Source organism: Fusarium phalaenopsidis, assembly GCF_050370095.1.
Source record: "Fusarium phalaenopsidis strain FUZ10S chromosome Unknown contig_32302, whole genome shotgun sequence".
NCBI classification, from domain to species: domain Eukaryota; kingdom Fungi; phylum Ascomycota; class Sordariomycetes; order Hypocreales; family Nectriaceae; genus Fusarium; species Fusarium phalaenopsidis.
This window is the reverse complement of record NW_028145405.1, coordinates 1,797,936-1,822,037: the sequence shown is the minus strand read 5'-3', so window position 1 is coordinate 1,822,037 and position 24,102 is coordinate 1,797,936. Positions and strand designations below refer to the sequence as shown.

The 24,102-nt window shown below is 54.4% G+C and overlaps 7 protein-coding genes across 7 annotated transcripts; 3 read left to right on the top strand and 4 right to left on the bottom strand.

Moving 5' to 3' along the window:
- Window positions 1-381: 381 nt before the first annotated feature.
- LRP88_07936 (vacuolar ATPase assembly integral membrane protein VMA21) lies at window positions 382-867 on the top strand (the record flags this gene model as incomplete). The annotated part of the gene is made up of 3 exons (XM_083244449.1): window positions 382-476; window positions 573-664; window positions 731-867. The coding sequence occupies 3 exons, from the start codon at window positions 382-384 to the stop codon at window positions 865-867; spliced, it is 324 nt and encodes a 107-aa protein (XP_083098943.1).
- Window positions 868-1,577: 710 nt separating this feature from the next.
- On the bottom strand, window positions 1,578-2,963 carry LRP88_07935 (DUF2406 domain-containing protein; the record flags this gene model as incomplete). Its single annotated transcript, XM_083244448.1, has 4 exons — window positions 1,578-2,269; window positions 2,321-2,437; window positions 2,490-2,573; window positions 2,633-2,963. 4 exons carry the CDS (start codon window positions 2,961-2,963, stop codon window positions 1,578-1,580), a joined length of 1,224 nt encoding a protein of 407 aa, XP_083098942.1.
- A 6,412-nt stretch (window positions 2,964-9,375) lies between these two features.
- LRP88_07934 (60S ribosomal protein eL33) lies at window positions 9,376-10,068 on the bottom strand (the record flags this gene model as incomplete). The annotated part of the gene is made up of 5 exons (XM_083244447.1): window positions 9,376-9,473; window positions 9,526-9,626; window positions 9,688-9,783; window positions 9,940-9,949; window positions 10,044-10,068. 5 exons carry the CDS (start codon window positions 10,066-10,068, stop codon window positions 9,376-9,378), a joined length of 330 nt encoding a protein of 109 aa, XP_083098941.1.
- Window positions 10,069-12,800: 2,732 nt separating this feature from the next.
- LRP88_07933 (glucose-6-phosphate dehydrogenase) lies at window positions 12,801-14,519 on the top strand (the record flags this gene model as incomplete). Its single annotated transcript, XM_083244446.1, has 5 exons — window positions 12,801-12,869; window positions 12,941-12,961; window positions 13,019-13,363; window positions 13,416-14,355; window positions 14,407-14,519. 5 exons carry the CDS (start codon window positions 12,801-12,803, stop codon window positions 14,517-14,519), a joined length of 1,488 nt encoding a protein of 495 aa, XP_083098940.1.
- A 1,427-nt stretch (window positions 14,520-15,946) lies between these two features.
- On the top strand, window positions 15,947-19,103 carry LRP88_07932 (mediator complex subunit MED14-domain-containing protein; the record flags this gene model as incomplete). The annotated part of the gene is made up of 3 exons (XM_083244445.1): window positions 15,947-16,426; window positions 16,481-17,667; window positions 17,720-19,103. The coding sequence occupies 3 exons, from the start codon at window positions 15,947-15,949 to the stop codon at window positions 19,101-19,103; spliced, it is 3,051 nt and encodes a 1,016-aa protein (XP_083098939.1).
- A 577-nt stretch (window positions 19,104-19,680) lies between these two features.
- LRP88_07931 (oxygen-dependent protoporphyrinogen oxidase) lies at window positions 19,681-21,533 on the bottom strand (the record flags this gene model as incomplete). Its single annotated transcript, XM_083244444.1, has 3 exons — window positions 19,681-20,394; window positions 20,451-21,053; window positions 21,108-21,533. The coding sequence occupies 3 exons, from the start codon at window positions 21,531-21,533 to the stop codon at window positions 19,681-19,683; spliced, it is 1,743 nt and encodes a 580-aa protein (XP_083098938.1).
- A 676-nt stretch (window positions 21,534-22,209) lies between these two features.
- On the bottom strand, window positions 22,210-23,742 carry LRP88_07930 (zinc finger CCCH domain-containing protein; the record flags this gene model as incomplete). The annotated part of the gene is made up of 2 exons (XM_083244443.1): window positions 22,210-23,317; window positions 23,372-23,742. 2 exons carry the CDS (start codon window positions 23,740-23,742, stop codon window positions 22,210-22,212), a joined length of 1,479 nt encoding a protein of 492 aa, XP_083098937.1.
- Between the last annotated feature and the right edge of the window lie 360 nt (window positions 23,743-24,102).

Here is a 24,102-nt window from a genome sequence, read left to right as displayed (position 1 = left end):
ACACCCGACTAGCACACGATCGGCATCGCGAAGTCACGTGCTGTTGAAGGGAGGAGAATGGGAGTAGGATGGGATAAAGAGAAGGTCAAGAATCATTGCCAGATACTGTTATTAATAGCACACACTTGAATGATATCGGACTGTTTGTGAGGACAAAGAGTATTTCTTTATTTCAATTCACATCTTGGGCGTTGGCCATCGCCTGGCAAGTGCTTTCACTAAAACCAACCCTCAGTGCTGGCTTGCACGTGCAGGTGGGACGTGTGAGCCTCAAGCCTCCCGTGTCTTGCTTGGCTCTCACTGAAACTCATCCAGCTCGACTCCGTTCAATCCGATACCCCCTCCCCAAATCACTTCACATTCATCTGCCATCTCACAAAAATGGCGACCCGACGTATCATTGCGACTGAAAAGACCATCCTCGATAAGGATGACCCTATTGAGGAAAAGTCCGATATTGCTCCTGCTGTGCCAAAGTGAGTACTGTCCTCTGTGTCCTCATCTTCACATTATCCCCATCACAACTCATCCCGCCGCGTCTGGATGAAAACAAAACTAACCAAACCCAACAGGGATGTCATCTACAAGCTCTTGGCCTTTACTATTGGCATGATTGTCCTTCCCATCGGATCCTACTTTCTCACTGTTAATACCATCTTCCGGGGTATGGCTCTCCTCCCCTCTGCTAGGTGTCGTCATCATCACGTCTCAGCTAACCATTCACTACCAGGCAACTCATCCTTCGCTGGTGGCTTTGCTGCTGTCATGGCCAATGTCGTGCTTGTTGCATATATCATCGTCGCAATGAAGGAGGAGAACACCGAGCAGCCAGGTAAACCAAAGTCTGACAGTAAAAAGGATCAATAGTTGGAACCATGGTCGTTCGCATATTGCCCATTCTGCTCACCCCATGTCACAATCTTTTCACCTTGATCACTCGCGGATTTGGTACACTCATAGATATCGGGTCGCCATCAAAATTATTTTCTCTCGTCGCTTCCATGAACCCGTCATCTCGACGAGCCATGCCTGAGCGACCTCTGCCTGCAGCCACGTGTATATGCTATATGTACGTTCCAGAGCCTGAGCATGATTAGTCTTGGCCGTGGCGGATAGATCCGTCATCTGCTCTCCCCTCCTCCACTGGATATCCTCAAGGAATGAGTTGCGCAAACTTGAACCCGCCAACGCCTCGTACAGTTTCGTGTGCCTATGTACCATCTCCTCAGCCAGATCCGTTCGTATGCCTTGCTTCCATTCCTCAGTCAAGGTCTTGAAACTCATCAACGCGACCCCGTCCAAATTAGCCCAAAAAGTTGCTGTCCTTGCTCCCCCACACAGACAATCGCAGTTCATCGCACAGAATACTCCACGTCCACCAGAGAAGTGGAAAGCGGATTGCTTGAAGTCAAATGCTGCGCTTGGAGCACAGTTGATCTTCAAGATCAAGAAAACGGGTATCAACAAAGGAGAGTAAGAGCATAAGAATGTGCGTATGCGTATGCGCGTGCATGCACGTGTACATGTACGTGCGGAGGTGTGTGTAGTCGTTATTATCAATCGAGCCATCGATTTTCTCAAGTGTTTTTGCTGAACCGGCGAGCGAACCAGCTCTTACGCTTTTCGCCACCGGCAGACTCGGGCCGTTGCAACTGTTGCGACTGTTGCGTCGATGTCCGCCTCAGAAGCGCGTGCTTCGGTTTCTGAGCCGCAGCCGGTGGCTGTTGTGCTGCAGCAGGTCGCGCCTGTGGAGGCGGCGGTCCTTGTGGTTGTTTTCCGTTTCCATTAGCGCCGGAGCCCGGCCAGGGTCGGGGCTGATACGGTTGCTGTGCCATGTTGGGAGCGGAGCCGTGCTCGTTGAAAGGTTCGCGGCGCTTAGCCGGCATTGTCCGATCGATCGAGCTGTTGTCGCTGCTCGTGGGGTCCGTCTGGTATCCTGCCTGATCCGAGTTGCCGCTGCCCGCTGCAGATGTCACGGTCTCATATGATCGATCCTTGTGAGGCAGAGGGTAAATGTTCTGGTCACGTCCGTGGTTTTGGAACTGTGGCTCCGACTGTAACCTAGACATTCGTTGCCGCGACGGCCCGGTCCCATAACCGTTGTTGTAAGCCTGCCCATCAAAGTAGCTGCTTCGGGGAGGTCCCGACTCGTAATGGGAGTTTTCGGGCCTGAGAGACGCAGGTCGACCATAGTAGCTGTCGTGGGGATAACGAGATTGGTTGGTAAAAGAACTGTTGCGTCGGTTCCAATTGGCTTGTGAGTCTGTCTCTGTCATGGTGTTAGTGGTCTGACCTAGTCGGAGGTCGAATCTTGACTCACCCGCTCGATAGAGCGACTTGCGTGAGTAACCACCGTCAATCGCTGCCTCGAAACTTCGAATTGTGTCTAGCGGGCGTTCCCATCTGTTTCGAGTAGGGTTCGACTTGTCGGGATCGGCTGTGAGTTTAATGTTAGTGATGTTGGTGCGATGGTGAATGAGGCGACAAACCGATGGCGTTTCCGTATGTATCTTTGTGTTGTACTGAGCGCAGAGGCGCAAAAGTCGACTCGGTCATCATGGCGGCGACAACAGCTGATTCCGTGTTAGTTGACTCCTGATCACCCTCACACGGAGTGAATGGCATGACATACATGGCTCTGCTTCGCTGATAGCCAAGGTGGGGTCGGCTTTGCTGTGTAGACGTTTTGCTTCCTTCTCTGCGTGTGTTTCCTGCAAATCCTTGCTCCCAGAGCTCTTATGCGATCGTTGAGAATGGAAACTGAAGGTTCGATGATCGGCGCGTGGGTTCTGTGAAGTCGGGCGCGGCTGGGACTGGGACTGAGACTGGGGCTGGGACTGGGAGTTTTGAGAGTACGGCTGCCGTTGTTGCTGCTGCTGCTGATAGGGCTGCTGCTGATATTGCTGGGCCGGATAATTCGACGGCGGTGGGTATTGGCGATACTGGTCCGTGGAGGTCGTCATGGTTGCGGGCGCTTGGGGAGACGACTGTTTTATTTGATATGGTTGCTGGGACTGGATGGATCTCGAAGACGGCCCTTGCGCTTGCGACTAGGGTCTCAGGGTGATAAGTCGAGCGGAGAGACGCAGGCAATCGACCGATGAGATGGAGATTGTGGACAAGAGGTTGCAAGGAGCAAGGAGCAACGCGGTCGGGGAGAGAGGCCGAAACAAAGCCAAACGGCTACTAGCAAGGAAGATGAGGAAGCGTCGTGGGCCTGGGAGATGGATATTTTTGTGAGTGGAGATTTGGGGCCTTGAAGAGTAGCTGGCGCAGGATGACTCTGGGAGAGGTTGGGGCGTGGAAGCGGCAGAGTGGGCTGCTTCCGGCGGAGCTTGGGGGGGCTATCAAAGATGAACCTGGTCAGAGACGACAGAGGGTGGATCCGACTCGTGGACAGGCGCCGGCGCCGAGAGAGCTAGGCACGTCTGGGTGTCGCAGTAGGGGTTGCGAGTGGCTCGACAAGCCGCTCCAGATTCCAGCAAGGTAACTCGGTACTTTCTTTGTGAGCTGTGCTGTAGGTACTGTAATACAGCTGCAAGTGTGTTTAGCTCCGGACGCTGGACGACGTGATCATTCGTTGATGCCGTGGTCGGCCGGGATTAGCACCTCTGGGTAGACGCTGTAGGTTGAGCGGCTGGGCAACCAGGTACTGAAATCTTGTCCTTATCGCGGTTGTGAAACAGGCCAATAAACCTGACCGGGATGTGGGCGAAGAGCGAGCGTGGATAAGAGTAGACTTCCAGTTGGGTTGCAATGCTGAATTTCTTGTTGCTCTAGCGGCAGCTGCGTGATAGTGATGTGAGATCTGCACCGGAAATGGGCTGCCGTTGCTGTATGTACTCCGTACCTACGGTAGGCAGGTAGACAGCTCGAGGTGGAGGTGGAGGCGGTTCTTTTCTTGGTACTCGCAAGGATGTCTCCTTGTATCTTCCCTTTCCGTCTCTGCTTGTCTTCCCGTAATTCGGGTTGAATATCCTTTTTGTCGGCGATGCTGTTTGAAGCCCACCTTTCTTTGGTGATCGTTCTCGAAACAGCACTTCGCAAGTGCTTGCGTCAGACCCGGTCAACCTTTTTTTCTCCTTCTGTCTCTGGCGCCTAGTCCTGACGTCACTATCGACTAGGACGGTCTCCAATCTCGGCCGGCGCGACTAATAACAGGGGGAACTGAGCCGTGCCACGTTCAGTAAGTCGGTCGTCCAGAGTGGCTTGCTGCTCTGGCTGCCTTTGATTGCTGGAACACAGGGGGACGCTCAAACCTGCCAGGGCCTCGTGGGCGCGGATGGTTTTGATGGGTCTGGACAGGCGCTGCAACCACTTGCGTGAGTGTGGCGGGCGGCGGGGGGCTGGAGATCGGGTTTCGAGTGTTCCGTGGTGCTCGGGGAGGCCAGGCAGGGATACTTGAGCGAATGTCGTTATCTCGAGATGGGCTGGCGCCACGATGGGATTTGATTGATGGCGGCAGACGTGGTATGGTATTCACCTTCAAGCAAGGTGCCACCGCAATTAAGGGTAATTAGTTGAAAACCTGGAGTATGCCGGTAATGTCGTGTCGTGGATAGAGCGCTTTGGTCGATGAGACTGGCCCAATAACGGGTGAGAATGCCTTGCTCGTGGGATTGATTGCTCCGAATCACTCGACCAGGATCCAGAGGAGGTGCAGTATCCGTACCGATAGATGGATGGATTGGAGAAGGATGACTGACTGACTGACGGCTCGAGCGCGTGAGAGGAAATAATTACAATAACGAAAGACGACGCAGCCGCAGGAATTGAGCGAGAGAGAGGGAAGCCTTCTTCTTTTCCAAACAAAAAATAAGATCACTCGGGGAGTGTGAGGGGGACAGTCGACATATGGATATTTTAAGTGAGGTGATGTGCTGGGTCGGTATGTAAGGTACCTTCCATCCTCGTGTTCTTGCCTTGCTTGTGACTTGGGTTTACGCGGATTCAGTAGCAATCAGCTTCCTGAGCATCCAATATGGGCAACGGATGGACAGTTGAAATGGGTCCTTTGGAGGCGACACATGCGCGTCCAGGGAGGGCTACAGCGAAGCGCAGCGCATTCAGCTAGTAAACGAGCCTCTCGAGATCGATGGCCATGGATGGCTCCGGCACAGCAGCAGCAGCCAGGCCAGACGAAGAGCGGCCAGGGGAGCGAGTGAACGGAACGAGATTCGGGAGCATCGAGACACACCAGACCATCCATCTGACCATGACGCGTCTTTTCTCCCCCCCGCTACTGCGGTGACAGCCACGACGTGCGTCGTTGCCGAACAAGAGCTACGAGGATTCCCACGGGGATCCAATAGAAGGAGGGAATAGCTGCAAAAATGCAACCAGGGCTCGCACCTTGTACCCGGGCCAGTGGACCAGAAGGAAACCTAAAACGAAGAATCCAGTTGCATCCAAGATAAAGATAGTCTTGTTTGCTCTCGCATCAGTCAGCGCTGATAGCTGCTGCGCCTTGTAGTGGACTGTATGGAGTAGTGGCCGCCCGTCAGCGCCATAAAGTCAACTTTTACTACCCATGAAAACACCATCGCTACCGACCATCCCACTCTGCCCATGGCACTCTCGGGGGCTGGAAAAAATGTTTAAAAAATCGATCCTCGTCTAGAGAAAAACAACACGGCAATGGCTTCCTTCTCGGCAGGTCTAGTCTCTGTCTGCCACGTCCTCGGCTCCATGCTCATGCATCAAATCGTGCGTTGGGCTGGGTTGGTTGCTGCAGTCTCACGCCTTGCCCTGCCGCGGCGGTCTTCCGTACAGCACACGGGCGCGCGTTAAGTGGTGCAAGTAGAGCCCGGTGGTCGGTCAAGTCAGGGCAGAGGCCGTCGGTCCAGGGCTGGTCCAGCTGGAGGCAGCTAATCAAGGTCCGCTAGAGGAACAATCCCCCAACAGAGGTCATCTTGACGTTGACTTTGACCGCGGGGGCTGATCGGTTACCTCGCCCCTGTTTTTATCTCGTGTTGGGTGGCTCCCACACACCATCTTTTCTCGCAACCTCTCGCAACCTCTTCGTGTGAGAGGACAGGATGGGCCCTTGAGATGTCTCCTCCCGCTGGATGCACTGCACTGCGCTGCACAGGAAAAACGAAACTCAGAGAGGAGCTCAGCCACGATGAGGGCCACAGTCGAATCTCGATGCTCCTTCGATCGGCCCTTTCTCCAACACTGCACCACCTCCTCTCAGGCGCTGAGGCCCTACGAGCGGGAGAGGCCCCGGTTAATAAGGCACCTTGGCGAGATCTTGGCCTCTTGGCCGTCCCATCACTCTTGCCCATTGTCCCATCAATGCACGCACGCATCTTTGGATGGTCTCTGTTCCTTGGAATTGTTGTCTCGACTCGCTCCTTTGCATACATGAGATGAAGCTGGGTGTCAATGCTGGGTACCAACCACCCAAGAACCAAACATTGACAAGCTTGTTGCCCAAATACCACCAATTCGACGGAGTAATGGCTCTCACCTACTTTCCAGAGCTATTCCTCGATCATCGAATTTCCCGTCTGCCAACGTTGAATTGGCTGGTTGCCCCGGTAAGCCCGACGATCAAAGCCCCCGGCCTGCAGGAAGCCCATGTCTTTTCGGACTAGCAAAAGACTTTCCGAACGATCCTCTCTCCCTGCATTTCTCTTGAAGCTCTCCACCCAGATAGCTCCTGTTGCTGGGCTGAGCTGGCTGGCAGGCAATTTTCAGCTGGCTCAGCGCGTCTTTGGGTTCAAGACTGCGCGGGTAGAGCTTGGGTGATGGTGTCGAGCTCTCCACCTGCTGAAACACCCTTACCACGAGGGCGGGACTGGATATGTGCCTCCAATGTTCACTGCCAGTGTCCAAGGCCGAGACATTGGTTCGTTGATTGAACCGGATGAACTCAAATGACCACATGGAATCCAGCAACACCCGGGTCTTCCGGCCGGCTGCAGCGTAATGCGGCGTCACCCATGCAGAGAGAGGCATGAGCAGGAGGAAGACGACATGGGATAGATGCCTCCATGTGAGACGACACGGCTTTGCCTCGCCTAGCCTCCCCAAGCTGCATGCTGCATGGCTTGCCAGCCAACTTTTTCTTGTTCAGAGCCGAGCCGTCTGAGCAGACGTCGAGCAACGGCGGTGACTTCTCAGATCATGGTGGCCCAAGCGAACCCTCATTTCACGCCCTACTACACATCTCGAACATGTCTGCTGGTTTGACTAACCTTGCCCATTACCAAGTCTACAGTACTTGGATCTCTTCAAGGCACCGGCGGCAACGGTAGCTCTGGAGCCATGCTCGGTAGCACGAATAAACTTGGTTACTGTCGCAGTGGGAAAGCCACAACAGGACTAGTATGGCCCTAGAAGATGAAGAGAATGGTGTTATCAGACCATTTATTGCCCTGGTGCCACTATGCCTTCGTCGACTCGGGACCTGAAAGTTTACTAGCGGCAGAAATATGCCGTGAGCTTGTTCGTCCCGAATGGGTGCCTATCAAGCAAGATACGAGATAACAATTTGGTGTGTTGCTCTAGTGAACCGCATTCCCCCTTGATACCTTGCGATGTTTTGTAAATATCGTAAACTCCTGGCTGAGCATTGCCTGTTCCTAGGAAACCTAGTCTCTCTCCAACCCTCGGTCTCGAAGCAGCTCATGAGAGATAGCTACTCCGTCTTCACTCAGACATCTCAGCTATTGAATTATTGAGCGAATCCTAAGCTTGGTATCCCTTGAAGGGCCTTGTAGTAGCTGCCGCGGTGCATCTTAGTTCGTGACTCTTGGTTGTCGGAACTTGTGAGCCAGTTCCCCCGGAGTTAACTGGCTTCAGGTCAAGAGCCAAGAGCCAAGAGCCAAGAGTCAAGATCCATGTGACAATTAACTTGCATATACCACTTTGACTAGACTCCTCCTGCATGATCTAGTATATAAGGCCATCTTAAAGACTGGATGCTGTTGGTGAGTAGATCCTCAGTATCTTATCAGTTCAACCCTCCAACGCCAAGTTCCCCACGGGGTTGCGACAACATCGTAAACATGGCCCTACTTTCGAGCTACATGTGGATTTCAAGATTATCTCAGCTGATACTAAATATCTGGATGGAAGGAACCTGGAGATATCGTGGCGGCGTACAAGTTGTCCCCCGTTTCACTTGGTACAACTTCCATCTTTGGTAGCCATAATACCGCACACAAAGAGGGAGCCGGATAGAAACCGGGTCATTGAGACCGCTGACGTTGTAGACGCAATAGCTTAAAGCAATCGGATATGACGGCAGCGATGAAAGCTCTTGGGAGTTTATAGAGCCGACATAGTCAATGGCCTCTATCGTATGCTCATGGAACAAGGTATAAGAGATGCATCCATGATGTGGCTTTGAAGCCCCATGCTGAAGAAGGTAATTGGATTCTGCTTCTAGAAATCACCCTTACGCACCCAAATAATGATCATCAACATCGATTGTGGATGTTGGCAGGTCTTGCGTTTGATGCCCAGCCCTGTGTTACCATCCTGCCTGGGAAGTCTATCACCAACTTATGTTGACAACAGCAAGGGCACATGATCCAACAGAGGCGCAGCATGTGGTCACCAACCTCGTTGCATTCTCCTTTGGCCCAGACACAAAGACAACAAAGAGGGAGGCATCATGTCTTGTGCGATATGTGTGTCTCTAGTCGCAATCACGAGCTCCGCCACGGTTACCTAGACAACCTGAATATTGAACGAGTATTGTGGAAGCGTTTTGTGCGTTAGGATACGAGGCGTATTACGAAACATGGGGTTTGTTGAGCAGTTGACCACTGCCAAGATGACGCATGTCGGAGGTATCATGGCAAGACTATCACACACTGATGGAACATATGGAGCACATATAGGCAACTCGAAGCAAACACCGGGTCTGGATCGCCGTCAATAGGTAGGTAGTGGTCGTGTGTGTGGTTCAAAAGACATTCCGATTCATCATAAGACGCCGACCATGGCTCAAAATCTCCCATACGAGTCAAATCACAATCCAGCATTCAGGGACGCTTGTGCTGCCGTAATAATAGCCCTGAACCTGGCATTCATCGATGAATCGCTTGTACCCTAGTCACTCGCCGCTGCCGCCGCCGAAGTTCCGGTCTCGAATCCCATCCATAAAACAGTGTTCCATCGCTGGTCCTCTGTGGACTTGCCCTGGTCGAGATCGATTTCGCCAACCGCTGCATGAATGGGTGGGGGAATAAGAAATATCATCAAACGAGAAGCCCAGGTGTACAGAGCCTTCGGGGTTGGGATTTGACGTCTTTTTGAATTCAATGCCTCAAAGCAAGGCAATTTGCTTTATCCTTGCCTCGACCAATGCAGCCAAATGAGAACCGCCCTCACTACCAACTCCAGCCCGAAGCCCTTTTTTTATATCGAAGATGGGTACAGCATGACGCGAACAGAAGCACCGAAGGACTTGGTGGGGAGAGGGGAGGTGAACTTGGCGCGGACGACGCCGGAGTTGCCTGGTGTAGAGAGTTAGCCAGCGTTCATCGTGACAAGTCGAAATGGATTTACCGTGTGGCCGGGTGACCTTGCCCCAGATGACACGGATCTTGGTGCCCCGGATCTCCTTCTGGCCCCGGTAGACGAAAGCGACCTTCTTGCCAAGGTAGAAGCTGGATAGATGGTCAGTATCCAAGCTGACTCGAGAACCCCTCCCCTCATGAAGCAACATACTTGGCGCCCTGGGTGTCGTCAACACCCTCGATCTTGATCAGGCTGGTGGCAGGGCGGGTAGTGTGACGAGAGCGCTGGTAGCTCAGGTGACGTCCCCTATACCATCATCGTCAGTCCAAAATTCCATCGTATCGGTGTAGTGCCGTGGCTTCGCTAAATTTCGATATCGGAATTTCGAGATCGGTGTGCTCGGCGGTTCGAGCACGGAATCTCATCTCGCGCGTGCCAGCAGGCGGATGAAGGAGTACTCACTTGACGTATACTATAGAGCGAGTTAGCAAAGTCCCCGAGACAATATTGAATTCCCAGATTTCAGAGCCGCGTCGGCTCCTCGTGGGCGGGCGGGAAAGACTCACGTCGGTGACCGGCTTCCGAAGGCATCGTGACTGTGTTCTGGCTTCCGCAACCTGGGGGTTAGTAGGGAATTGTCTTAACAAAAAGACCGTTCCGTGTTGCTGGTGCGCGTCGTTGGTGATCTTGTGGTCGGGCTGAGGAGGAGTGGATGCGATGTGGTGTGCGCCGTCCCTAGCCCGAAAACTTTGTGCCCTTGGGTCACGTGTGGGCTTAGGGTTGGAATTTGTGCCAGCCGCATGAATTTTTGGAAACGCCACAATCTGGGAGCAGCCACACCCACTGTCAGCCACAACCCCAAACTGTCGGCCCCGCGCGCGGCTGAGAGCCAGATGAGGCTGTCTCCGGCTTAACGCCGTAGCTTGCCTGCACCACGTCCGTCCGGCGTCCGACTGCCGAGCGGAGCTGCCCCATCCGCCTGGGCGGTTGAACCTGCTGGATAAATGCGGCCTCGCTGGGTAATTATCCCGAGCGTGGAGAGCTATGATGTTGACAAATCAAGAATACCTTGGGGGAATATCTTGAAATGGGTTCATGAACCATGCTCATGCTGCCTTGATATCAATACGTGGCCATTGTGCTTTTAGGCTGGAACTTTGTTAAATACGAGCTCGTTGAGAGTCTACGGTGAACATCATGCCAGCAATGGGCAATCTCAGGCATGTTTGTAGTTAATTGATTTGATATCTTGCCAAAGTACAGGCTCAGCAAACCCGCTTCTGTGGAGGCGCAAAGTTCCCAACTACCGTAAAGGGAAATTCCCTCAATTCGTTGAATGCTGGACCCTGATCAAGCGGTTTGTCTTGAACGACTGGATGGAGTAGTGTCTGCTTTTCCGCCCCAATAGCTTCTTCGTGAAGATCAAGCCGACACCGGGGAGGGGAGGGGTTGGTGCGGATAACACAACACGATCCTGGGCCGAGTCGGACATCAAAGTCCGCCGGATTGGGCGATTCATTCACGTCTCGAGAACCTAAAAGACGGAGAGGGAAGCGTGCCTTTATGTGCCTATCAGATAGCCAGGCCCCGTGCCGTCCCAGGGTCTCATCCATGGCAGAGGTTGGGGTTGTTGAGACGTCGCCGCCAGCCAGACGGTGCGCCAAGGTAGGGATCAGGGGCGGCTGTGGGCCTCGACGGGCAAGTCGAACCGCTGCGTGTCACTCCGAGGACCCCTTGTACAAGACTCGGTACCTATGGAGAGAAGCATCCATGAGAGACCGCGGTTGGGCCGCCGAGGCAGATGCTCATATGCAGATATACCGGCACCGAGGCCAACGGTTTGTTTGGGCTCTGTTCCAGCGGCGGAGGTGGCTGTTCCAAGAGTGGGCGCAACCTCCAAAGACTCAGATGCGTCTCAGGCTGGCAAATAGCGAGACAGGGACAGTCCAGGATCGGCCGTCCCGTCCAACGGAAGACTGTCCGCTGGGCAACGGCAACAATACCGACCAAAACGAACAAGAGGGAGACAGCTTGATAATCGACCCCCAGTGCGACTTGGGGTGGACCAGGACTGTTCCGCGTTGGGGTGAACTGCGCGCCAGACACCTCTTGGGCGGTGGCGGGCGGCCTATGCCCCTCTCACCCTCGCTCGCCGAAGCGCAGGACTCGGTGAGGGATCAATGTCCGGGCAAGCCGGGCTGGCTGACAAAGAAGTTGGATGGATGCAGTGATGTTTAGTTGCAAAAGCAACCTGCTTCGTAATGCTCACGGCACACAGCACACTGCACAAGTACCTACCAACATGTGCCGTCTTGGACAATCACGAGAGGAAAAGAGGAGATGGGGAGGGAAGGAGGAGGAGAGCTGATGATACATGTTCATGATGGCAATGGATGAGATGAGACAAGCTCCTGGCTTGAAGATGTGGAAACACCATACGTCAACTCCACGACATCCAGTAAGACCTCGAGATGGGTCCATGCCATCCATTCGTTGCCCCCAAACCCACGGAGACCATTCGACCGCCTGCATGCCCGTGACTGACCAGCAAGGGGGATGATGGAGGTACTGTGCCGTATTTAATAATCCGTCCGGTCAAAACAGGCAGAAAGGAAATACGCAGACCAAAAACAAAATATGGTTGCGAGGATCCGGGAATCAAGTCACCGAGCCAGCGCTGGGCCTGTATCTTTAAACTTGGCGCTTGGATGGGCGTGGGATTTGGATTTTTCGGAGCGGGAGGGGGAGGCATGGACATGGGGCGGGCATCACGGCCTTACCGCATGGAGCCAGGTCAAGCACCTCGAAGGGGAGCTTCAGCCAGTGTGACAGTCCGTCCAGTGGGTGCTGGTACCTAAGGTACCTGCCCAGCAGCGACCAGGACAGGACAGCCCCAGGCCTTACCCACCCACCTTAGGGACTGCATCATAGCCCCGTCGCTCACGCAGCCATTAGCTCCCCGTCTCTGCATGCTCGTCATAAAACCTTCCAGGCCTGCTGCCCGCAAACCTCAGCGTCACCTCTTCCTCAGATCCTCCTCTGCTGTCCTCCGAGTTTCCCTCCATCTGCGACTACTCGGCTTGGTCCTCCGTGGTCCATTTCACCCGACTTTTTCTCCTCTTGCTTCTCGTGTTGCTTCCCCTCCCCCAATCCCTCAACATTTCCAACCGCAATCATGGATCCGTAGGTGCTATCTAAACCCCCACCATGATTCTAGCTTGCTCCCTCGCCAGCAGCAGCTCGCCCTTGGGTGCGAGTTTGCGCCCTCGGTCCTTCGGCCGTGTCGGAACAGTATCACTGACTACGTTTTTTCTCTCAGGTGCATGGAGCTCAAGCAAAACACCACCATCGTCGTCCTCGGCGCTTCTGGTGATCTTGCGAAAAAGAAGACGGTGGGGAGCTCTCCCATCCTCGCCCCTCATTTGTGCCTTGCGCTAACATGCTTGTCTTTGCTTCATGACAGTACCCTGCGCTCTTCGGTCTGGTAAGCTGCACTTTTGGACTCTCGGTAAGATGATTCCTTTGCTAACATTGTCTCCAGTACCGAAACCAGTTCCTCCCTCAAGATGTCAAGATCGTCGGATATGCCCGCACCAAGATGGACCACGAGGAGTACATTCGACGTATCAAGTCATACATGAAGACCCCCACAAAGGAGTCTGAGCAACAACTCGAGGAGTTCTGCGCGCTCTGCACCTATGTCTCCGGCCAGTACGACAAGGATGAGTCGTTCCAGGTTCTCGAGCAGCATCTCCAGGACATCGAGAAGGGTCGCACCGAGACCCATCGACTCTTCTACATGGCCCTGCCTCCCAGTGTCTTCACCATTGTTTCGCAGCACCTGAAGAAGGTGTGCTATCCCACGAAGGGCATTGCGCGCGTTATTGTATGTGATTTTCCCTCTCCGCCTTTGGACAGCTCGCTGATATCTTGGTTAGGTTGAGAAGCCCTTTGGCAAGGATCTTGCCAGCTCCCGCGAGCTTCAAAAGTCCCTGGAGCCTGACTGGAACGAGCAAGAACTGTTCCGAATTGACCACTACCTGGGCAAGGAAATGGTCAAGAACATCCTGATCCTCCGATTTGGTAACTCATTCCTGGGCGCTACTTGGAACCGTCACCACATCGACAACGTTCAGATTTCCTTCAAGGAGCCCTTCGGCACCGAGGGCCGCGGCGGCTACTTTGACGAGTTCGGCATCATTCGCGATGTCATGCAGAACCATCTTCTCCAGGTCCTTACTCTCCTGGCCATGGAGCGACCCATCTCCTTCAACGCTGAGGATATCCGTGACGAAAAGGTCCGCGTCCTCCGCGCCATTCCCGCCATTGAGCCCAAGAACGTCATCATTGGCCAGTACGGCAAGTCCCTCGACGGCAGCAAGCCCGCCTACCGCGAGGATGACACTGTCCCCAAGGACTCTCGATGCCCTACCTTCTGCGCCATGGTTGCGTACATCAAGAACGAGCGATGGGACGGTGTCCCCTTCATCATCAAGGCCGGCAAGGCACTCAACGAGCAAAAGACAGAGATTCGAATTCAGTTCAAGGACGTCACCTCGGGTATCTTTAAGGACATTCCCCGAAACGAGCTTGTCATGCGCATCCAGCCCAACGAGAGTGTCTACATCAAGATGAACTCTAAGCTTCCTGGTCTGAGCATGCAGACCGTTGTTACCGAGCTCGATTTGACCTACCGCCGACGATTCTCTGACCTCAAGATCCCTGAGGCCTACGAGTCTCTTGTGCTCGACTGCCTGAAGGGCGACCAGTCCAACTTTGTCCGTGACGACGAGCTTGATGCCAGTTGGCGAATCTTCACTCCTCTCCTCCACTACCTGGACGAGAACAAGGAGATTATCCCCATGGAGTATCCCTATGGTAGGTGACATGCATAGCCAGCATTGGAACGTAACTCACAATTCACTCTAGGATCTCGCGGCCCTGCTGTCCTCGACGACTTCACGGCCTCGTATGGCTACAAGTTCAGTGACGCTGCCGGTTACCAGTGGCCCACGACCACTGCCACCCCCAACAAGTTGTAAGTGATGGACCAGCATCCTGTATGCTCGATCCAAGTTGAAGGCAAGAAATCAATTGGACTAATTTGGCTCGTAGTTAATGACGCCTCCCGTGCGACAAGAGTCGCGACCGTCTTCGGACTATGATATCCCGAGCCTTAAAAGGCAAGCAAAAACCAACGGATGATGATCTCTATAAAATTGGCGAGAACGGGAGGGGTTCTGGCGAGATAATGGACACATGCTTGTTGGGTTTATTAGATGCAACTACGTGGGGCTTGGCTCAGGCTTTGCGTTATGAAAGGGTAGATCAAAGAAGATTTCCAATCTCATCCTTGAACCGACGACAGTACAGTGCAGTACAAGCAGGCGAGATCTCGACTATCAGGCATCATGCAATTCTTACGTATCTCGGCGGGGGAGGTTTCCAGAAGTTGGAGATAATCTGGACCCTGAACGCCACAACCGTCACCAAAAGGAATCGAGTGACGGAGTGAATGTGCCCGCCGTGGAGTGACTTTGACGGCGATAACGTGCATATCCCCGGTTGGCGCACGTTATGCACAGTTTGTACAGGTGGCCCTTGTGCTCGCCTCAAATTATGCACGGTCTCCATCTCACATGACCTGGCCTGTTACCCCAGCGCCCTCCGTCTTTTGGTCAGTCAGGCAAGGCGTGGTAACCGGGGAAAATCGAGAGGCTGCCCTGCGCATCAATCACAGTCCTTTACCATATCCTTCTTTCATCACCCTTCTCGATCGCGTCGTCTCCTACTCGAACGCCCTCTCGCTTGAACCCCTCAAGACCATCGCGAATATTGAAATATCGACCTATTCTTGACGACTCCTGAATCGCGTTACGCTCGCTTCCTAAATCGACGACTTTTTCGCCGCTCCTCGCCTCTTGACCCTCTCGCGAGACTGCCTAACCCGACGAGCAACCAGCGAAGAGGACAGCGACACATCACCTCAACACCTAGAGCCTCTAATTGATACGAATCTCCCTCGCGCGCAGAGTTCGCTGCTCGGTGCAGACGATTGCGACTGTCATGCAGCACCGGGATCGCCGATAAAGAGATCCCGCCTGCCTCTCATGCCACATTGGAGCAGATAAACGACACGACGAGAAAGATTTGCTACACCATCTAGAGACACCGAACTCTTTTCAGTCTGGCTCGGGGAGCACCTGGACCAGCGACGAGATAGTGGATGCCGGGCGTCATCAGCATGGAGAATGGCGGCCCGAATGGCGCGCGCTCTAACCACGACATAGATTCAACGCTCAATGGCGTGAACGGCGCGGGCGCTGACGGACATCAAAATGCCTTGGACAAGGGAAAGGCCGTATCTGGCGGCGATGCCAGCAGTGCCATGGTCAATGGGAACGCCACCGGCGGTCCTCTGGTGAACGGCTCTCGACCAAATGCGCCGGCATCAGACCAAGTCCCGAGAATGAACGACCTCCCCGACGAGATCGTCCACATTACCCAGGGATACATCTCTCTGTCGACATTTCTCACACGACTAGCGCAATCCACGCACAACAACCTCGAAGATCAGATCACCAAAATGGCCAAGATGCCCCTTCCTGTAGCCGCCATGAATGGGAACTCTTCAATACCGAACAACGACATGGACGACGTGTCGAACGAGAACATTATTAAGAAGAAGTCGATCTTGGACTTTGCATACAAGGAGCATCAAAGATGGGTCAAGGCCCTCGTCATCACGGAATGGAGCCGTAAGGCAGAGATGGTCAGCAAACTGATTGACCTGAGAGCCCACATCATGAAGCAGCAGGTTCTCACCGACACGGCCTTTGACACTATGGTTAATGTCAAGAGGGACCTGACATTTGCGAGAATGCCAAGCCCTGATTTGAAAACAGCCCTCCAGGTTCTGTCAACAGGGAAGGCTGCCTGGATGCCTGATGTAAGTGCCGTCCTTGGTACCTAGGGAAAGACTACAAACTGACCTGATGACCAGCTTCAATACATTGAACCACCGCCTTTGACCTTGCAGGAGCAGTCCCAGTGGATGAGTGATGTCAACACCCTGCTATCACTCAGGCTGAACCTGGAAGACTTTGACAAGATCCCGTACCACTTCAGGAACTACGATATCAAGTCAGGACGAGTCACCTTTAAAGTTCCTGGCGAATTTGAGGTCGATCTCACAATCGCGGATGAGGATTTCGAGAAGCAGTTTTGGTTCATCGACCTGAGGTTCACCTTCAAGCCATCAGCAGCAGCGATTCCCGAATCCCTTAAGGACTACTTGGAGAGGCACGTGAACGGGGTCCTCAGCACAGAAGGGTTGCTCGGCTGCTACCAGTTCTTGCATGAGTTGGTGCTCACTCACAAGCTCAACGAACTAAGACGCCAAGCCAACCAACTGAGCAAAGGTTCCTGGACCGGCACTCTAAAGGTTGAGCCACTCAACCGAGCCTTGGCAATTCAGTACTGGACGTCTCGGGCACCGCCAACTAGCCCCAAGAGCTGGGTGCTGGTTGCTGTCAACAGTGGCCGAAAGGCAAATGGCGAGGCAAATCCCAAGTCATCGAGTTTCCTGCAAGCAAAGTGGTACCGGGACAACAAGGAAGTCAAGGATGTGGAAGTACCTTTCGATGCCGACAATCTCTCGGCGGAGGCACTTTTGAAGACAGTTATCGGCCTTCACATTGATTTCCTCCTCAGCAGCATCCACGACAAGCTCATGGCGACGCCTCGTTTCCGCAACCGCGAAGCCGCCATGGTTCTGCGCAGCTCTCAGGAAGACCCGGCTGCATCCTCCCTGTCCATGCAAGTTGGATACAAGGATAGCATCTCACTACTGATCGAACCGACGACTGGTGTCTTTGCTGTCAAGCCACATTCAAAGTTCATTTATCAGCACGAGCTTCAACTCAACAACGGGAAAAGTCCTGCAGACGATGGCGTAGCATGCCTGGAAAACGTGAGGTGCGCGATCATGGAAGAAGAGCTCAACCGCCGAGGAAGCACAATGGGATGGAGCGTTAAGAAGTGCCCACTCAACAACGAGGAGTTGAGGTCTGCTACCAAGAACCGCGAATGGACAAAGACCATCTGGCTCCAAAGAGCTGGATGGAGGCCTACATGGTTCATCATGGTCGTACTGAGTCTAAGCGGTGATGAATGGTGGCTGCTTGAAGTGTGAGTTGAACTTGAGCTGCGTCAAATAGAACCTTGCTAACACGGACAACAGGGACCGCAATACTCCTGGGCCAGTGGTGAAACTAACAGCAAAACTTCCGTTCAACAAGGGCTATCCTAGCCTCCACAACACTTTCTGGAACAACATGACAGTCTTTGCCACGGGTATGATCGCCCAGGCAATAGACATGCGTGAGCTCCACAAGCAACAGATCAAGTTCAAGCCCAACGAGACCAAGAGCTGGTCTCTCCCGCGACAAGTTCGGCTTCCCTCGATCGAGATTGCTCTCTCGGGCATTTTCCCCTCGATGGTGTTCGACAGCTCCGAGAAGGAGAGCAGCAAAGCCTCGAGCAATAGGGACTTGGAGCAACTAGGACTTGCCTCGATTACACAGTCTGCGACTGGACTGAAGCTCTCAACGATAGAACCGTGGGCGAATGACATTGTGTCGATCAGTTTCAAGGGGGCGCAGCTCCCTGAGACGGAAGTCGCAGCTACAGAGGGTGCCAACCCCCAGGATGCCAAGTCAGATGCTCCCTTGGTGTGTATATCGGACGCCATCATCAAGGTCCGCAGACCGGCCAAGTTTACCTCGATCAAGGGTGCTCTGGTTGGTCAAGATGTCTCGTACAACCTTCTCAAGGGCGAGTTTCGGTTGCGGATGCGCCACAGTCTTGGGCAATCGATACTGGAGAGTTTGAAGTCGCGAGTCAAGGCAGTCGATCGCTTTGTCAGCTTCGTTGAGTCTATGGATAAGGCTAAGGGGTCTATCCAGAGCGAAACAGTGAGCCTTCAAGAGGTCGTGTTCTCTTACAGGGACCAGACCAATGACTCGCTCAATGACACTACAGCGACAGGGCGCAGATGGAGGGTGGCGCTTAATCTGTCCAAGGATGTTATCGACATCAAGATGGAGAAGGGCAACCCTCATCTTCGAGTGGTCGACCTGATGCAGAACCTCGTTAACAGCGATGGCGGAATCGAGGCTCTCATGGCCTGGCTGCCTACGTCGCTACCAGCCCTGGAGGCGATTCAGAAGACGGAAGAACTCTGGGCAGATATCAAGGCCCGGAACCAGGGACGATTCCAGTTCTCGATGAACTCGCTCGAGTGGATGACACTCGATTACTTTATCTCTGGGCCAGGACAAATGCAGCGCCGAGTTGCATTCGAGGGCCGGATCAAGAGTCGTCGAGGCGAGCCTTGGTGGCACATATGGCGTGTGCCCGTGGCCAACGACACATCGGTACCCAACGATGATCTCACCACGGCTCTCAAGCACGTGTGGGAGGGCAAAGGCGATGACTGGACTGGTCTGGTGACGAGCGCGGTAGGCGGACCGAGCAGGGGCGTCGTGGGCATCTTGAAGGCCATCGACGACGCCATCCGACCTATGGCGGGCCAGGGCAGCTCGGAGGTGGTTGTCCTGGAGTAGAAGAACAAGAATAAGAAGAGAACGGTGTCTATAGCGCTGGGTGATGGGTTTTTACACTCTGGACGTTTGGGGGGAGGGTTTAGAACAGCGGCGAAAAAGGATCAAACAAAGCGGGTGGTTGTGTTTTTGTGATAACTTAATGATACCTCCAAATGAAACCAATGGAATGTTACTTGCATGGGCTGCGTTACATGTTGGGTAGACTTGGGCATGGTTTTGATGGTTTTCTCGGGGATCATAAGCAAGAGGAAGGAGGTGGATAATCAAGACTTGATGGAGGACAAGGCTAGGAACGTTCGATCTTGGTGGTTCAAACATGTTCTACCTGTGCCGTCACCTGGCTTGGTGTGGTGACCCCTGACTAGAGCATTCATCTCGATGGTCCCTACAACCCGATTTTCTGAAGCCTTCACAGATACGTCCACACAAGCAACACTGCTGTATAGTCCAGTTTTGTCCTTCTATTCATCTATAATAATATACAGCTTTGCCTACTCAAGCCAACTCTTCTCATCATAGCAACCCCCTTTTTATAATACTAGTGTTTTTTCTTCATCTCACACGATACACGCCCCGCTCACTTCAAGTGCCGCACGGGAATCTTCTCGATAGGGACAACAGCGAAATCCTGCAGCTCGTTCAGGTACTCGAGCCCGGTGTTTTCGAGCCCGGACTTGGTCGAGATGGCAGCGTCGTAGCCGGCGCGGAGACTGGCGATGGCGCCGATGCGGCTGTATGAGCCTCCCGCGACGGCGAGGCGGCCTTCAAAGTGGCTGTCGAGTTCCTTGTGCGCCTGGCGGAGGAGGTCCTGGTGGCCGACGTTGTGCTGCGGGATGCAGTCCTTGGCGAAGCCTGCCACAGCGTGGCATGGTGCGTCGCGGGGGATGCCGAGATGGCGCTCGAGGAGGTTGCGGGCTTGGACGATGGCCTCGTCCTCTGAAGGGATCTTGACGCCGGGTTCGTCGTAGTAGTGGCCGCCCATGAGGACGAAGAGCTTGGTGCCGGCGGGCTCGTCGGCGGAGCGGACTTGGACATCCGAGTCGAAGAAGACGCCGAGGGCGTGCTCCAGGTTCGTCTCGGGGGCCACCGTGTTGGGGATGAGGTAGCCCAGGCCTGGGGGCTTGATGTTCTCCTGGGGGAACCAGAGGTTGACCCTCATGATGGAGACTGAATGAGTGTTTGAGAAGGCCTGGAGCTTGTCGGGGGCGAGACGAGCCGTGTCCTGGCTCGAGAGGGTTGAGATGACCCTGTCGAACCTCTGAGGCTGCTCACTGGATTTGGAGGTGGCGATCTAAGTGGTGTTCTATGTCAGCACGTTCTCCTGGCTTGGGATACAAGTCTTGTTACCTCGATCTTCTTGTTCTCCTCATCATAAGTCAGACTCTTCGCATACTCGCCCATCTTGATAGTGACATTTGGCTGACTCCGCAGGGCGTCAGCCATGGCTCGAGGCAGCGTCTCCATTCCCGACTCGCCAAAGTCGATTAGAGCGTTCTTTGGACTCAGCGCCAGCTTCTGAATCTCCTTGTCCTTGCCCAACGCCTCGAGGATCTTCTCTTCGGGCATGGGCATGGGACGCGCGTGCAGGCCCGGGTTCGGCAGGTACCAGCCCCAGTAGATGCGGTCGAGGACGGAACGAGCGCTCAGCTTGTTGATGTCGCCGCCGTAGATGCCGTGCATCATGGCCGAGGCCAAGGTACCGACCGCCTTGCGGCTGTTTGTGATCTTGTAGAGCCACTCGGCGACCGAGTAGTCCTCGGTGGGGAGCTGCCGCCGGCGAAACGTGTTGAGGGCGAGGGCGAGGCCTGCGCCGAAGTTCTGGAGGAAGAGGGGCTCGCGGATGTAGTCGGCGAACGTGGCGAAGGGTGGCATGGCGACTAGGTGGTCGGGATAGTAGATGTATCGCGGCTTGGAACCCGGTGAGCTGATCTTGAGGCCGAGATCGAGAGCCTGGCAGGAAGGTTAGCAGAGCAATGGCGTGCTAGAGAGCTTCAAGATGCGCACAAGATCGTAGAGAACGAGGTCATCGTATCGGAAGGTGTTTCCAGCCAGCGAGGTCAGAGATCGTGCGCCGCGTTCGAACAAGACAACGCCCTGTTTGCCCCCAACGTCGACAGGCACTCTATCCGTCTTGATCCATCCTCCAAGGCGGTCGCTAGACTCGTACAATGTGATGTTGGCGGTCGAGGGGAGCTTCTTTGCGAGGTAGTAAGCAGCGGAGAGACCGGTCAATCCGCCCCCGAGGACAGCAATGTCGGCGTCCTTGGGCTCGGTGGTGTAGGCCCGTCGGCCGCTGATGCTCCGGAGATGGTGACGGCGTCGAGCGGCGATGGCGTAGAGGCTGCGATGGCAACAGCCATTGAGGCGGTGGGAGGCGGCGCCGGAGCTCAGGAGAGCAGCCGGGAGGGATCCTGCACGGCAGAGACTCATGACGAGAGCTCAATTGGTCATGGCCAAGGTGTTGGTCCCGTCACGAGATGGTGGAGTGTTGCGAGCTTACAGTGGGATGGGGTTTTTGGCGGGGAGGCAGGCAGTTGAAGCTAGGTCCCGGTGGCATGAGCCGGTATTCATCCGTGCGTCGTTGACATCACAAGATGATGATATATTCGGATTAATATAGATAGATTAACATAGATCGGATGATAGACATGGTTCATTTCATCTCAAGTGGTTCATGCACGTTAATCATGAAAATAGACAAAACTCCGAGGCATGGCCATGGGCCCTTGTTTGCATTCTCCCCCCCTCGCGCATCTGCTTTGAAGCATCTCCATGATGCGCGACCTTTGGCCCTCATTCTCTGGCCTCTATGTACCTATATAGGAATAAACAAGATATGGCCCTGCCTCATGCTCATGGCAAATTCGCAAAAGAAACCAAACTCCAAACTCCCTTCCATGCTCTTGCCACCCCGGCCAACGACATTAGAAAGCAGACCGTAGTAGTACATATGCTTCATTCACCATATCGTCTCGTCCTCCTCTGTTCATCAGCCGTTGTTCTGCTGGTCCCAGTCCTGGGACTGAACCTTTAACCCTGGGTATCTTGTGATCTGATCGGCTTGTCGATCATCTCATCCCTCCAAATCACCCCTTTTTGTTTTCATCTAACCAATGATGTCGGTATCCTCCTTAGGGTTCTCCTCAGCCTTGATTAGCTCTTCGCCAGCTTGCTCGTCCACAAACTTCCTCTCGCTGACGTGCTCCTCCTTGCCGTCTGCAGTCCAGACCTTATCCTTGAATCCTCCCTGCTGACCCTCCTCGTGCGCAAAGGCGCAGTGAGGGTTCAGGCACGGGTTGAACTTGCATTTTGTCTTGACGTGCGTGAACTTGCAGTTGGCCGTTGTGCAATCAGCTCCGTTGCGGCACAGAGGCATCGATGGGTGCTTGAACGGGCATCGCGGGTTCTGGCAGTTGGGGAAGAACTTGCAGTCCTGCTCGCTCTGGTGCGCAAGACGAGCCGCTGGTGAGGGGTGTCGAGCAACGCATTTTCGGTTCTTGCATGCGGCTCCGAAGGTGCAAATGTCGTTAACGTCGACCGAGACACCGTGGGGCGCTGCCGGTGACTGGTGGGCAAACTTGCAGTCCTTGTTGGTGCAGTTCAGGTTGTACTTGCACACAGTGTCGTCGGGGTTCGGGGGCTCGCGCTTCTCTCCAGACATGTCCACATCCTCACCCTCACCCTCGCCCTCAGGCTTGTTGCTGCCTTGCCTATCGTGATGGTGGTTCTGGCCCCTGCGGAAGTTGCCCCTGTTCGAGTTCTGTCCTCGCTCGAAGCCACCCTTTCCTCCTCGACGATGTTGCCCGAATGCGCCTGGGTTTCCACCGTTGGCCATGATTTGTTGCGAGAGCTGGAACATCACCTGGTTCTGCTGCTCAAGCATGGCCACGAGCTCCATCGCGTTGGGCCCGTTGGGCGCGTTGCCCTGCATCATCCACTGACCCTGGGGTCCGCCAGCGGCCATGGCGTTCAAGCCTGCTTGGAGGTTGGCGGCGCGGTTGTTGTTGTTACGGGCCATACCACCTCGGCCTGTCCTGGGACCGGTCGGGGGGTTGCGGCCGTGGGTGTTGATGCGTTCACCGCCCGTCTGGCCTCTAACACGATGAAGAGCAGCGTCGCCAGTACGGTCCATAGCCTTGTTAATCTGGCCAAACATGCGCTTATCCCGTCCACCTCGTTGGTTTCCGTTTCGCATTGAGCGGGGGCCGGTTGGTCTAAGAAGAGTCAGTACATCTAACGTCAAACACGAGGAAATAAGGGGAACATACGCATTCAACCCTGATACATCTCCGGCATTCATGTCGGTATCCATGTCGCCGGCACCTGCGCCTTCTTGGGAAGCGTCAGGCATTGAGCTACCGCCGTTGGCTGGAGAGCTCAGGGCATCGATCTGTTGGAATAGCCACTGGGAGAAGTCGCGAGTGCTGGGGTCGTCGGGTCCAAGGTTCAGGAGATCGCCGGAAAGCTCAGAGGCGATCTCGTCCTGGGTCTTTCCGTTGACCAGCATCAGGATGATGTACTCGGCCAGGGCGGAATCATCAGCGCCACCGGTTCCCCACCCAACCTCGACAAGCTTGGGCTGGATAGCGGCATTGAGAGCCTCCGCCAGGGGCGTGTTGAGGCTGACTTCGACAGGCATATTGAGTGAATGCGCCGTCACGGGAGGGGAGTAGGGGATTGTGAAAGGCGGGTGCGGGTGCGGGTGGCGGGTAGTTTCGCCGCAGAGTCTAATCGAGACTTGGGCAGTCTTTGAGCGACGCGTTTTTTTCGATGGGCTTTGGCAATTCGCGTCGCGTAAAAGGGAAACGGGTCGCAAGGCTACAGAATATGCGTGGGCGCTTGCGCAAAGTTGTGTTTGTCGAGTTGGTGATGCTGCGTCGTCACACCGAGCGGCGATGAAGCAGGCTTTGAGGTTGGTTTGTGTTGGAGTTGGCAAAAGCTCTGCCAGAGTGACGGAGAAGTCGTCGGGAAATGGGTCTGTCTGTCACGTGATGCGTCG